The sequence below is a fragment of the Pseudophryne corroboree genome, chromosome 3, assembly GCF_028390025.1.
Source record: "Pseudophryne corroboree isolate aPseCor3 chromosome 3, aPseCor3.hap2, whole genome shotgun sequence".
In the NCBI taxonomy this organism is placed as follows: Eukaryota; Metazoa; Chordata; class Amphibia; order Anura; family Myobatrachidae; genus Pseudophryne; species Pseudophryne corroboree.
The window spans coordinates 89781845-89796840 of NC_086446.1; the positions used below are offsets into that span (position 1 = coordinate 89781845).

The following is a 14996-nucleotide window of genomic DNA, read 5'->3' on the forward strand; positions in this document are numbered from 1 at the left end:
GGAGGAGGGGCATAGAGGGAGGGGCCAGTTCACACCCATTCAAAGTCTTATAGTGTGCCCATGTCTCCTGCGGATCCCGTATATACCCCATGGTTCTTGAAGCATCCCCAGCATCCTCTAGGACGTATGAGAAATACCAAACAGTATATCCTGTGAAACACTATATATAGGACCCTGATGCACTTAGCCCCCTTCATGGTACTGAATATAGGGATAGCAATATGTGAGATATACACGGAATAGGAACCACACAACGGCTATAGGCACACACAGTCAAATATACAATGCAGAAATTATTACACACAACAATAAAACTGCACTGGACTAGCAATACTACGTAAAGCTATGTATACAGATATAACCATGCACAGTAAACACTGGATGTATATCACAGAATGATTGTACTAAATATTCCTGTAGGTATGCACTTGTTCTTAACCAACACTGTTTAAACGACATGTAGAATACTTAAGTGTCCTGTAAATGCACAGCGCTGATGATGCAGGCAGCTTTACAGAGGAGACATTGCTCAGCAGTCCCAGAATCAGCTCAGCTCTGTGTAATGGTGCCCAAACGCTGACAGGGAGTGAGGGAGAGAGAGAAAGATGCAGCTCCGGGGCGGGAACATCTGCTGTAGATGGTGCCCTGAGCTGGGGGAGGGGCTACAGGTCAGCACCCTTTCCCCTCTGCTGGACTTCACCACCGGGTACTATGGAGCCTATTGAAGCGGATTTTAGTATATCCGACCTGTGCTCCTTGCCCTGGTGGATATAGTGGGGTCCCTGCACGGCCAGTGTCCACACCAGCGGCGCCGTCCGTCTCCGGAGACCGTGTCCGGATCGCGATTTCAGCGGGTCCCGCCTGGGGGACCCTCTTACCTCCTCCCTGAACGTGCGGCCACGCGATCCCTGATGAGACCGGAGCACCTCTGCTGTAAGTACCCAGCAACCAGGGCGCAGGAGTATACAGCGCCGCTGGGGGAGGTGACATATAGCAGTTAGTGCCTGTGCTGCGGCCCTTGAACTCTTCTTTTCTTCACAAAAGCTCTTTTCAGGACTGCCTAATGCAGCCCTCCGTTAGCTGTCTGCACTGCAGGCACAAACTTACAAACTGAGCTCCAGTGCCTGGAGGCGGGGAAATAGAGGCGGCGGTGCAGTGCATCCTGGGAACAGTCAAAGCTTTAGCCTGTTGGTGCCTCGGATGAAGATCCAACTCTACACCCCAATGTTATTCCCTGTGGAATCCCAGTGTACCCCGCTGCAGAAATAATAGCTAAAGGCTGACTTGTTGCTATGGGCAACTTCCCAATTTGCTCTCTGTAGAAGGTTTGATACATCCCCCCCTAAAACACTTCACACTCTCAATATTAGCTTATCACTTGTGGGAACTCTATACCACAGAACAAGTTTTAATTATGTGGAAAGCATTTCCCACATCAGAACGTGGACACAGATTCTACCTGTATGATTTAGCTAATGAGTAATAAAAACTAAACTCAAGGTAGACAACTTTTCACATGTAACATATGGAAACATATCCCCAGGGTGACATACAGCATCTAGTGTTCATTCTTGCACCCTGCATCTGTCACAACCCATGCAGTTTATTCATCTTTCCTGCCTAATGTACCACTCCCTGCTCTGGTGCTTCTAGAACACTCTGGCCTTATTCAGGTTTGTTAGCAAACCAAAAAAGTTAGCAATTCGGCAAAAACCATGTTGCACTGCAGGTGGGGCAGATGTAACATGTGCAGAGAGAGTTAGATTTGGGTGGGGTATGTTCAAACTGAAATCTAAACTGCAGTGTAAAAATGAAGCAGCCAGTATTTACCCTGCACAGAAACAATATAACCCACCCAAATCTAACTCTCTCTGCACATGTTACATCTGCCCCACCTGCAGTGCAACATGGTTTTGCCCAATTTCTAACTTTTTTGGTTTGCTAACAAACCTGAATAACCCCCTCTGCCCTCTGGTATGTATCTCAGTGCTGAGATACAGACCAGACTGTGCTAGAAGCACCAGAGCAGAAAGCCACACCCCAGGCAGGAAAGAGGAACTGCACGAGTTATGACAGGTGCAGGGTGCTAGAATGAACACTATAGTATATGTATCTGATTCCAAAGGATAGCTCACCAACAAAACATTTTTCAGAATTAGAAAAAACAATATTAAATTGGGCTTTTAACCAGGGTGCATTTTCCCATATTGCACAAAGCCTGAGATCTGCATTTCCTACATTCACAGCATGAAAATTACTTTTCACCAGTGTGAATTTTTTGATGGTTAACCAGATAGGATTTATGTGTGAAACACTTATCACACTCAGGACATGGAAACGGCTTTTTCCCAGTGTGCCTTCTCCGATGTTCAATAAGACCAGAAAAATTAGAAAAACATTTGTCACACTCCGTACAGGAATAGGGTTTCTCACCAGTGTGAGTCCTCTTATGTGTAATAAAGACGCTGATCTGTCTAAAACTTTTCCCGCAGTCGGTGCACAGGTACGGCTTGGCACCGGTGTGAATTCTCTCGTGCGTAACGAGAGATGACTTCACTCTAAAACATTTCCCACACTCGGAACAGGAAAATGGTTTCTCCCCTGTGTGAATTTTCTGATGTAAAATCAGACGTGACTTAGATCCAAAACCTTTATCACACTCTGAACACGGAAATGGTTTATCGGGTCTGTGTGTTATCTGGTGATGGACAAGTGATCTCTTACACGCAAAACCTTTCCCACACTCAGTGCATACAAAGGGCCGTTCCCCAGTGTGAGTCCTCTGATGTATAACCATAGCTCTCTTACATGGAAAACATTTCCCGCACTCAGAACACGGGAACAGTTGGCCGCCTGTGTGACTTTTCTGATGCGAAACACAACCAGATTTGGTCCCGAATAATTTCCCACACTGCGAACATGGAAATTTGAACTTGGGATTAAGTAACTTCCCGTAATGTGATAAAGCGTCAGTTTTACGAACAATTTCATTTATAATTATATCTAAGTTATCACGAAAACCTCTCCCATATCCAAAGCCGTCCGATGAGCTAGCTGCAGCGGGAAGTACTGGATGGATACCGGGGGTATCTGGGATTTGTCTTGGAGAATCTTGGGTGACATTTACTTCCATTTCACAATCTCCTGATGAAATTAGATGTCCTGCTGAGGTATTCCTGCTGTGCTGTCCACCTGCCGGACATAAAAAGAGATGAACAAAAAAATAAATAAATCATAAAACTCCTATTCTTAGAGGTACTGTCAGTAACATAATGTTCTCATTGGTAAAATCAGAGAAGGAACAATTACAGGAAAAAAAGTCAGTTGTACAATTGGTACAATACAACTTCACTTCATATAAAGCTTTATCTGACACCAGGTGACTCACAACACTACTATGTACTGTTGGGGGACCCTGCTCCTTCCACCATATAGCACACTGTCTGTGGATTCATATATGCCTCCACTATCCTACACCAGAGAGTGCGGGGAGGAGACTGGTCAGATCTCTGGGCTGGTAACACACAGTGACATGATGTGACGGGAAGAGCAGGAGTGTAATAGGGACTGATGGCTCCTGATGTATAAGATACACCAGAGTGTGTGGGGAGGAGACTGGTCAGATCTCTGGGCTGGTAACACACAGTGACATGATGTGAGGGGGAGAGCAGGAGTATAATAGGGGCTGATGGTTCCTGATGTATGAGATACACCAGAGAGTGCTGGGAGGAGACTGGTCATATCTCTGGGCTGGTGACACACAGTGACATGATGTGAGGGGGGGAGCAGGAGTATAATAGGGGCTGATGGTTCCTGATGTATGAGATACACCAGAGAGTGTAGGGAGGAGACTGGTCAGATCTCTGGGCTGGTAACACGCAGTGACATGATGTGAGAGTGAGAGCAGGAGTATAATAGGGGCTGATGGCTCCTAATGTATGAGATACACCAGAGAGTGTGGGGAGGAGACTGGTCAGGTCTCTGGGCTGGTAACACACAGTGACATGATGTGAGGAGAGCAGGAGTCTAATAGAGGCTGATGGCTCCTGATGTATGAGATACACCAGAGAGTGTGGGGAGGAGACTGGTCAGATCTCTTGGCTGGTAACACAGTGACATGATGTGAGGAGGAGTGCAGGAGTATAATAGGGGCTGATGGCTCCTAATGTATGAGATACACCAGAGAGTGTGGGGAGGAGACTGGTCAGGTCTCTGGGCTGGTAACACACAGTGACATGATGTGAGGGGGGGAGCAGGAGTATAATAGGGGCTGATGGCTCCTAACTTCCCTATTGGGCAGATACATTGTCCGTATGAGTCTGTACTGACAGAGGAGGGTGTAGGATAAGAGACTGTTGTAGTGATAGAACAAGGACAATATGTGACACTTCTCTGTAATAAGTGATTATTACTCACCTGTGCTGATATCTGTAGGGATTTCCTGCTCCATACACTGCTAAATAAACAGTATGATATCAGTATATAAGAGTCACACAGAAACACATCATATCTCATGACACAGATCTGCAGTTGTATTACGGGATTTGGTAAGATCCAGCTCTTCATCTACCTGACACTCCTGCAGTATATGGTGACCTGCCTCTGTACCATCCTGTGAGTGGGAAGGACGAGGACACACCTCTGGGCTATTCCTCTGATTGGATCCATCTGTAGGACCAGCACACAGTAGGTTAATAAAATTGTGAGCTGTGCAGCGGTATGCCCAGAAGACACAGTGCAATGCATTACTATCAGTGACAACAATACTATTATCAGCACAATACAGCATATCCCAGCCTGGTAGGCCCACACCAGGGAGTAACCAGCACACTATACCCAGGAATCACCAGCATATGATAACCGGCAATGGGCAATATGTTATACAAGAATTATACCACAGCCCTCAGTGGGGACTTTAGAATTAGCACAGCCTACAAACAAATAATTATTACATATACATAGACTCTCTCTGGCACTAATTCTGAGGGGATCCGGTCTCTAGGTCGACACTATCTAGGTCGACCACTATTTGTCGACAGTAACTGGGTCGACAGGGTTTCTAGGTCGACATGTTCTAGGTCGACAGGTCAAAAGGTCGACATGAGTTTTTCACAATTTTTTTTTTAACCTTTCCATACTTCATAATCCACGTGGACTACAACTGGAATGGTAATCTGAACCGAGCGAAGCGAGGCATCGTGCCCGAAGCATGGCGAACGAAGCGAGCCATGCGAGGGGACACAGTGCACTAATTGGGGTTCCGGGTCACTCTACGAAGAAAATTATACCAAAAAAATAAAATAAAAAACTCATGTCGACCTTTTGACCTGTCGACCTAAAGACCCTGTTGACCTAGTTACTGTCGACCAATAGTGGTCGACCTAGTTACTATCTACCTTCCATACCACACCCAATTCTGAGTCTTCCCATAATAATAGAAACACATGCACAGTACTCAAAACATTGGCCAGCTGCGCTCATAGTGGCTACCAGTATACAATGTCTATATGAGAATTATTAAATGAGACATTTCATGACCAGTATACAAAACTGAGCAATAAAAGATAGCCAACGTGTCATTAACAACGTCATCTGGCCACAGTATTCTGGTCTGGTGACAACTGTATAAGCCAGATCTCCATTTAGGTGGCTGGTGCACAAAGTGGCTACTGTACCAAGAAAAGCCCTTTATAAAAGCTCAGGGACAGCAGAACCCTTTTCCGATAGCTAGTAAGCATTGCCAGTGCCAGATTAAGGTCCACATGGGCCTGGAGCTGGAGTTTATGAAGGGCCTATTGCGTGCCGCAGGGAGTGTGATCAGCATGGCGGGGGTGTGAGTACTAATGGGGGAGGTGATGAGTGTTGTGGGGTGTGTGGCCTGCACAGAGGGTGTGTCTGGGCCATGTAGGGCCTACAGTTATCTCAAACTCCCTCCCCTCTAGCTTATATGAAGCATACGCCACCTTTTATATTGTTGATCAATGCATAACCCCCACCACCCAAAATCAAGATTTTGGTACTTACTGATAAATCCCTTTCTCCGATTCCACAGGGGACACTGGAGCGCAGTTACAATGGGGAAAAATAAGATTTTACTCACTGGTAAATCTATTTCTCGTAGTCCGTAGTGGATGCTGGGGACTCCGTAAGGACCATGGGGAATAGACGGCTCCGCAGGAGACTGGGCACATCTAAAAGAAAGATTTAGGACTATCTGGTGTGCACTGGCTCCTCCCCCTATGACCCTCCTCCAAGCCTCAGTTAGGACACTGTGCCCGGAAGAGCTGACACAATAAGGAAGGATTTTGAATCCCGGGTAAGACTCATACCCACACCAATCACACCATATAACTCGTGATAGGAACCCCGGTTAACAGTATGATAACAATGGAACCTCTGAATAGATGGTTCGCAATAACAACCCGATTTGTGTAACAATAACTATTTACAAGTATTGCAGACAATCCGCACTTGGGATGGGCGCCCAGCATCCACTACGGATTACGAGAAATAGATTTACCGGTGAGTAAAATCTTATTTTCTCTGACGTCCTAGTGGATGCTGGGAACTCCGTAAGGACCATGGGGATTATACCAAAGCTCCCAAACGGGCGGGAGAGTGCGGATGACTCTGCAGCACCGAGTGAGAGAACTCAAGGTCCTTCTCAGCCAAGGTATCAAATTTGTAGAATTTTGCAACGTGTTTGCCCCTGACCAAGTTGCAGCTCGGCCAAGTTGTAAAGCCGAGACCCCTCGGGCAGCCGCCCAAGATGAGCCCCCTTCCTTGTGGAATGGGATTTTACAGATTTAGGCTGCGGTAGTCCCACAGCAGAATGCGCAAGCTGAATAGTGCTACAAATCCAGCGCGCTACAGTCTGCTTAGAAGCAAGAGCACCCAGCTTGTTGGGTGCATCCAGGATAAACAGCGCGTCAGTTTTCCTGACTCCAGCCGTCCTGGAAATATAATTTTTCAGGGCCCTGACTACGTCCAGTAACTTGGAATCCTCCAGGTCCCTAGTAGCCGCAGGCACCACAATAGGTTGGTTCAAGTGAAAACCTGATACCTCCTTCGGGAGAAAGTGAGGACGAGTCCTCAACTCTGCCCTATCCATATGGAAAATCAGGTAAGGGCTTTTTTTATGACAAAGCCGCCAATTCTGACACATGCCTGGCCGAAGCCAGAGCCAACACATGACCACTTTTCATGTGAGATATTTAAAATCCACGGTTTTAAGTGGCTCAAACCAATGTGATTACAGGAACTCCAAAACCACATTGAGATCCCAAGGTGCCACTGGGGCACAAAAAGGGGCTGAATATGCCGCACTCCCTTACAGGCTGACATACTTCCTGGCTTTGATCAGGATAAGAATGACTTCCTCCGGAATGCCTTTTTCACTCAGGATCCGGCGTTCAACCGCCATGCCGTCAACGCAGCCGCGGTAAGTCTTTGAACAGACAGGGCCCCTGCTGCAGCAGATCCTGTCTGAGTGGCAGAGGCCATGGGTCCTCTGAGATCATCTCTTGAAGTTCCGGGTACCAAGCCCTTCTTGGCCAATCCGGAACAATGAGTATAGTTCTTACTCCTCTTTTTCTTATTATCCTCAGTACCTTGGGTATGAGAGGGAGAGGAGGGAACACATAAACCGACTGGTACACCCGTGGTGTCACTAGAGCGTCCACAGCGATCGCCTGAGGTTCCCTTGACCGGGACGCCATCATGTCCACCTGTGGTCTTTCCCAACGGTTTACCAGCATTTGGAAGACTTCTGGATGAAGTCCCTATTCTCCCGGGTGGAGTCTGCTGCGGAAGTCTGCTTCCCAGTTGTCCACTCCCGGAATGAACACTGCTGCCAGTGCTACCACATGATTTTCCGCTTAACGGGGAATCCTTGTGGCTTCTGCCATTGCCCTCCTGCTTCTTGTGCCGCCCTGCCTGTTTACATGGGCGAGCACCGTGATGTTGTCTGATTGGATCAGTACGGCTGGTTTTGAAGCAGGGGCCTTGTTTGGGTTAGGGCCTTGTAAATGGCTCTTAGCTCCAGAAATTTTATGTGAAGTGAGTGAAATCTCCTGTTTGGACCACAGTCCTTGGAATTTCACTCCCTGTGTGACTGCACCCCAGCCCCGAAGGCTGGCATCCGTGGTCACCAGGACCCAGTCCTGTATTCCGAATCTGCGGCTCTCTAGTAGATGAGCCCTCTGCAGCCACCACCACAGCGACAACCTGGTTCTTGCCGACCGGGTTATCCGCTGCTGTATCTGGAGATGGGACCCTGACCATTTGTCCAACAGGTCCCACTGGAAATTTCTTGCGTGGAACTTTCCGAATAGAATTGCTTCGTACGAAGCTACCATTTTTCCCAGGACTCGTGTGCATTGATGTACCGACACCTGTCCCGGTCTTAGGAGGTTTCTGACTAGAGATGACAACTCCTCGGCTTTTTCCATTGGAAGAAACACTTTTTTCTGGTCTGTTTCCAGAATCATTCCCAGGAACAGAAGACGTGTCGTCGGGACCAGCTGTGACTTTGGAATTGAGAATCCAGCCCTGCTGTTGCAGCACTTCCCGAGAAAGTGCTACCCCCTTACCAACTGTTCCTTGGACCTCGCCTTTATCAGGAGATCGTCCAAGTACGGGATAATTAAAACTCCCTTCTTGCGAAGGAGTATCATCATTTCGGTCATTACCCTGGTAAAGACCCTCGGTGCCGTGGATAATCCAAACGGCAGCGTCTGGAACTGATAGTGACAGTCCTGTACCACAACCTTGAGGTACTCCTGGTGAGGAGGGCAAATGGGGACATGCAGGTAAGTATCCTTGATGTCCAGAGAGACCCTGTAATCCCCCTCGTCCAGGTTTGCAATAATCGCCCTGAGCGATTCCATCTTGAACTTGAATCTTTTGTTATATGTGTTCAAGGATTTTAAATTTAAGATGGGTCTCACCGAACCGTCCGGTTTCGGTACCACAAACATTGTGGAAAAGTAACCCTTTTCCTGTTGAAGGAGGGGTACCTTGATAATCACTTGCTGTGAATACAGTTTTTGGATAGCCACCAACACTGCCTCCCTGGCAGAGGGAGTTGCCGGTAAGGCAGATTTTAGGAAACGGCGGGGGGGAGACGTCTCGAATTCCAGCCTGTACCCCTGAGACACTGTTTGAAGAACCCAGGGATCCACCTGTGAGAGAGCCCACTGTGCGCTGAAATTTCTGAGAGGGGCCCCCACCGTACCCGGGTCCGCCTGAGCAGCCCCAGCGTCATGCTGTGGACTTACCGGACGCAGGGGAGGACTTCTGCTCTTGGGAACTAGCTGTGTGCTGCAGCTTTTCCCCTCTACCTTTTCCTCTTGGCAGAAAAGATGAGCCTCTAGCCCTCTACTTTTCTGGGGCCGAAGGGACTGTACCTGATAATACAGTGCTTACTTTTGCTGTGGGGTAGCTTGTGGCAAAAGTTTTGATTTCCCAGCCGTAGCTGTGGAAACGAGGTCTGAAAGACCATCCCCAAACAGTTCCACCCCCTTATAGGGCAAACTGCCATGTGCCGTTTTGAATCGGCATCGCCCGACCATTGCCGAGTCCATAACCCCCGTCTGGCGGCAATGGTTTTACATATCGCTTATTAGTGATGCCAGTCGGCAAATATCCCTCTGTGCATCACGCATGTATAAGACAGCGTCTTTTATATGCTCTATTTTTAGCAAAATATTGTCCCTATCTATAGTATAAATATTATCCGACAGGGAATCTGACGCACTGCACATCCATGCCGAGGCAATAGCAGGTCTCAATATAATGCGTGTGTGTGTGTGTATAGCTTTAAGGGTAGTTTTCTGCTTTCTATCAGCAGGTCCTTCAGGGCGGCCGTATCCGGAGACGGTAGTGCCACCTTTTTTAATAAGCGTGTAACCGCTTTATCTACCCTAGGGGGTATTTCCCAACGTGACCTATCCTCTGGCGGAAAAGGGTACGCTGCTTAGAAATTATCAATTTCTTATCGGGGGAAGTCCACGCTTCCTCACACACCTCATATCAATTCCTCAGATGCAGGAAAACTACTGGTAGTTTTCTGTCACCAAACATAATACCCTTTTTTGTGGTACCTGGGGTATCATCAGAAATGTGTAATACATTTTTCATTGCCTCAATCATGTAACGGGTGGCCCTATTGGAAGGTACACTAGTCTCATCGTCGTCGACACTGGAGTCGGTATCCGTGTCAACATCTGTGTCTGCCATCTGAGGTAGCGGGCGTTTTAGAGCCCCTGATGACATTTGAGACGCTTGGACAGGCACAAGCTGAGCAGCCGGCTGTCCCATGTCGTCAAACCTTTTATGTAAGGAGTTGACACTGTCACGTAATTCCTTCCATAAGTCCATCCACACCGGTGTCGACCCCGCAAGGGGGTGACATCTCATTCACAGGCATTTTCTCCGCCTCCACATCATTATCCTCATCATACATGTCGACACAGCAGTACCGACACACAGCACACACACAGGGAATGCTCTGACAGAGGACAGGACCCCACAAAGCCCTTTGGGGAGACAGAGGGAGAGTATGCCAGCACACACCAGAGCGCTATATACCACAGGGATATCACTATACAGAGTGTTTTTCCCTTATAGCTGCATAATATATTTATACTGCGCCTAATTTGTGCCCCCCCTCTCTTTTTAACCCTTTTCTGTAGTGCAGGACTGCAGGGGAGAGCCAGGGAGCGATCCCTCCAGCGGAGCTGTGAGGGAAAATGGCGCCAGTGTGCTGAGGGAGATGGCTCCGCCCCTTTTTTGGCGGGCTTTCTCCCGCTATTGTAAAAGTTCTGGCAGGGGTTAATAAACACCTATATAGCCCCTGGGGCTATATATGGTGTCAATTTGCCAGCCAAGGTGTTAATATTGCTGCTCAGGGCGCCCCCCCCCCCAGTGCCCTGCACCCATCAGTGACCGCAGTGTGTGGTGTGCATGAGGAGCAATGGCGCACAGCTGCAGTGCTGTGCGCTACCTTGGAGAAGACAGAAGTCTTCAGCCGCCGATTTTCCGGACCACCTTCTTGCTTCTGGCTCTGTAAGGGGGACGGCGGCGTGGCTCCGGGAATGGACGACGAGGTCGGGTCCTGTGTTCGATCCCTCTGGAGCTAATGGTGTCCAGTAGCCTAAGAAGCCCAAGCTACCACCACTTAGGTAGGTTCGCTTCTTCTCCCCTTAGTCCCTCGGTGCAGTGAGCCTGTTGCCAGCAGGTCTCACTGAAAATAAAAAACCTAACATATACTTTCTTCCTAGGAGCTCAGGAGAGCCCCTAGTGTGCATCCAGCTCAGCCGGGCACAGAAATCTAACTGAGGCTTGGAGGAGGGTCATAGGGGGAGGAGCCAGTGCACACCAGATATTCCTAAATCTTTCTTTTAGATGTGCCCAGTCTCCTACGGAGCCGTCTATTCCCCATGGTCCTTACGGAGTCCCCAGCATCCACTAGGACGTCAGAGAAAATAGGATTTTAATTACCTGAAACTGTAAATCCTTTTCTCGTAATCCGTAGAGGATGCTGGGGTCCATATTAGTACCATGGGGTATAGACGGGTCCACCAGGAGCCATTGGCACTTTAAGAGTTTAACAGTGTGGGTTGGCTCCTCCCTCTATGCCCCTCCTACCAGACTCAGTCTAGAAACTGTGCCCGAGGAGACGACATACTTCGAGAGAAGGAATTACACAGATAAACAGGCAAGTCCGACTAACATGCCGGAAAAACTCAGCAACAGCTGAAACAATAAATAACGCAGAACTTACCTAGGAACCAGATAACACTGAACCATAACCAATGCAGGAAAACGAAGCCCTGGGCGGGGGGCGCCCAGCATCCTCTACGGACTACAATTAAAGGATTTACCGTTTCAGGTAATTAAAATCCTATTTTCTCTTACGTCCTAGAGGGTGGGAATGTACCAAAGCTCCCAGTACAGGAGGGAGAGCGCGGAGGCTCCTGGAACACTGCTTGACCAAACTGGAGGTCAGCAGAGGCCAAAGTATCGAACTTGTAAAACTTGGCAAACGTGTTCGACCCAGACCAAGTAGCTGCTCGGCAGAGTTGTATCACCAACACACCCCGGGCAGCCGCCCAGGAAGAGCCCACCTTACGAGTAGAGTGGGCCTTTACGGATTTCGGACATGGCAATCCTGCTGTGGAATAAGCATGCTGGATAGTGAACCTGATCCAGCATGAAATCGACTGCTTAGAAGCAGGACATCCAATTTTCTTTGGATCATAGAGGACAAACAAGGAGTCACTTTTCCTGTGACGAGCCGTCCTCTTCACGTAAATCTTCAAAGTCCTCATTACATCCAAGGCCTATGAAGTAATTGAGGAGTCAGTAACCACTGGCACCACAATTGGTTGGTTGATGTGGAAAGCCGACACAACCTTAGGTAGGAACTGTGGACGAGTCCTAAGTTCCGCCCTGTCCTCATGGAAGATCAGATAGGGGCTTTTACAAGATAAAGCCCCCAATTCCGACACGCGTCGTGCAGAAGCCAAGGCCAACAAGGTAACCGCCTTCCATGTGAGAAACTTGAGATCAGCCTCCTGTAGAGGCTCAAACCAAGCAGATTGTAGGAACTGCAGCACCACATCAAGATCCCATGGAGCCATAGGCGCCACAAAGGGAGGCTGGATGTGCAGAACCCCTTTCAAAAAGGTCTGAACCCCAGGAAGAACAGCCAATTGTTTTTGGAAGAAGATGGACAAAGCAGAGATTTGGACCATGATGGAGCCCTTAGTCCCATATCCACCCCTGCTTGCAGGAAAAGGAGAAAACGTCCCAGTTGAAACTCCCCTGCCGGGAACTTCTTGGCCTCACACCAAGAGACATATTTCTTCCAAATGCGATGGTAATGCTTAGACGTTACCGCCTTCTTGTCCTGTATCAGGGTAGGAATAACCTCACTCGGGATACCCTTCCGAGCTAAGATCTGGCGTTCAACCGCCATTCCGTCAAACGAAGCCGCGGTTAGTCTTGATAAGCGAACGGCCCCTGCAGAAGCAGATCCTCCCGAAGAGGCAAAGGCCGCGGATCATGCAGTAGAAGATCCGCGTACCAAGCCCTCCTTGGCCAGTCTGGAGCAATGAGGATTGCCAGAACCTTTGTTCTTCTCACGAGTTGAAGAACCTTTGGTATCAGAAGAAGTGGAGGGAACACATACACTGACTTGAACACCCAAGGTGTTGACAGTGCGTCCACCGCCACCGCCTGTGGGTCTCTTGACCTGGAACAGTACCTCCGTAGCTTCTTGTTGAGGCGGGAGGCCATCATGTCTATGTGAGGAACACCCCATCAACCAGTTACCTCCTCGACCACCTCCGGATGGAGGCCCCACTCCCCTGGATGGAGATTTGTCTGCTGAGGAAGTCTGCTTCCCAGTTGTCTACGCCCGGAATGAAGATCGCCGACATCACCACCGCTTGCCTTTCTGCCCAGATGAGGATTTTTGACACCTCTGCCATGGCAGCTCTGCTCTTTGTTTCGCCCTGTCGGTTTATGTAGGCTACTGTGGTCACATTGTCCACCTGCACCCGAACAGCCCGATCCTGCAGAAGGTGTGCTGCTTGCAGAAGGGCGTTGTAAACGGCCCTGAGTTCCAGGATGTTTATTGGGAGAAGTGACTCTTGATCCGACCATCGGCCTTGAAAGCGACCGCTCCCCAACCTCTTAGACTTGTATCTGTGGTCAGAATGATCCATTCTTGAATTCCGAACCTTCGCCCTTCCAGAAGGTGTGGAAGTTGCAGCCACCAGTGGAGTGAAATCCTGGCTTTTGGAGACAGGTGTATCCTCTTGTGCATGTGTAGGTGAGAGCCCAACCACTGGTCCAAGAGGTCCAGTTGAAAAGGTCGAGCATGAAACCTGCCGTACTGCAGAGCCTCGTAGGCGGCAACCATCTTCCCCAGAAGGCATATACATTGATGAACCGATACCCGGGTAGGCCTTAGGACATCCCGGACCATTGTTTGAATCACCAACGCTTTCTCTGCCGGAGAAATACCCTCTGCACTTCCGTGTCGAGGATCATTCCCAGGAAAGACAGCCGCCTTGTCGGCTCCAGATGAGACTTCTGAAGGTTCAGGATCCAACCGTGCTTCCTGAACAGCTGTGTCGTGAGCGCGATGGACCGCAACAACCTCTCCCTGGATGACGCCTTGATCAGGAGATTGTCCAGATATGGAATTCTGTTCACCCCCTGTTTGCGGAGAACCATCATCTCTGCCATCATCTTGGTGAAGATCCTTGGTGCTGTTGAGAGGCCAAACGGCAGCGCCTGGAACTGACAGTGATCGTCCATCAGCGCAAACCTGGGATAAGCTTGATGCGGCGCCCAAATGGGAATGTGGAGGTAGGCATCCTTGATGTCTAGGGACACCAGGAACTCCCCGTCCGACAGCCCTCAGAGATTCCATCTTGAATTTGAACTCCTTGAGAAAAGGGTTCAAAGACTTTAAATTTAGAATTGGGCGTACCGAACCATCCGGTTTCGGTACCACAAAAAGGTTCGAATAATAACCCTTGTTCCGTTGCTGAAGAGGGACCTGAACAATGACCTCTGACACCACCAATTTCCTGATGGCCTGCAGAAGAATTGTCCTGTCTGCCAGCAGCGCTCTTGAAACTCCAGTCTGTACCCCCTGGACACTATATCCAGAACCCAGGTGTCCAGACCCGACGACACCCAGACGTGGCTGAACTGCCGGAATCTCGCCCCCACCTGACCTTCCTCCAGGCCTAGCTGTCCACCGTCATGTGGAGGACTTACGGGTATAAGAAGCGGGCTTCTGGGTCTGGAAACCTGCGGGAGCGAGTTTCTTTCCTTTGGCACAACCACCTCTGAAGAAGGTGTTCGAAGGCTTATTCTTCATAGGCCGCGCGGCCCTAAAGGATTGTGACGTGTTAGATGAAAAGGGCTTTTTCGAAGCCAATGCAGCTGAGGGGAGAAAAGGAGACTTACCTGCG

General features: G+C 49.0%; 1 protein-coding gene across 2 annotated transcripts in view; it reads right to left on the minus strand.

Annotated features, from left to right (window-relative positions):
- Positions 1-1963: 1963 nt before the first annotated feature.
- The window catches only part of LOC135057509 (gastrula zinc finger protein XlCGF8.2DB-like), a 156247-nt gene continuing 143214 nt past the window's right edge, over positions 1964-14996 (minus strand). The window contains exons 2-4 of one of the 2 annotated variants that reach the window (XM_063963371.1): positions 4571-4668; positions 4417-4453; positions 1964-3192 (exon numbers count right to left, since the gene is read on the minus strand). In XM_063963371.1, the coding sequence (XP_063819441.1) occupies positions 2255-3192; positions 4417-4453; positions 4571-4668 (1073 nt within the window). In that variant the 3' untranslated portion in view covers positions 1964-2254. Of the gene's footprint in view, positions 3193-4416; positions 4457-4570; positions 4669-14996 lie in introns of both variants that reach the window. The other variant, XM_063963370.1, reaches the window with a different exon arrangement.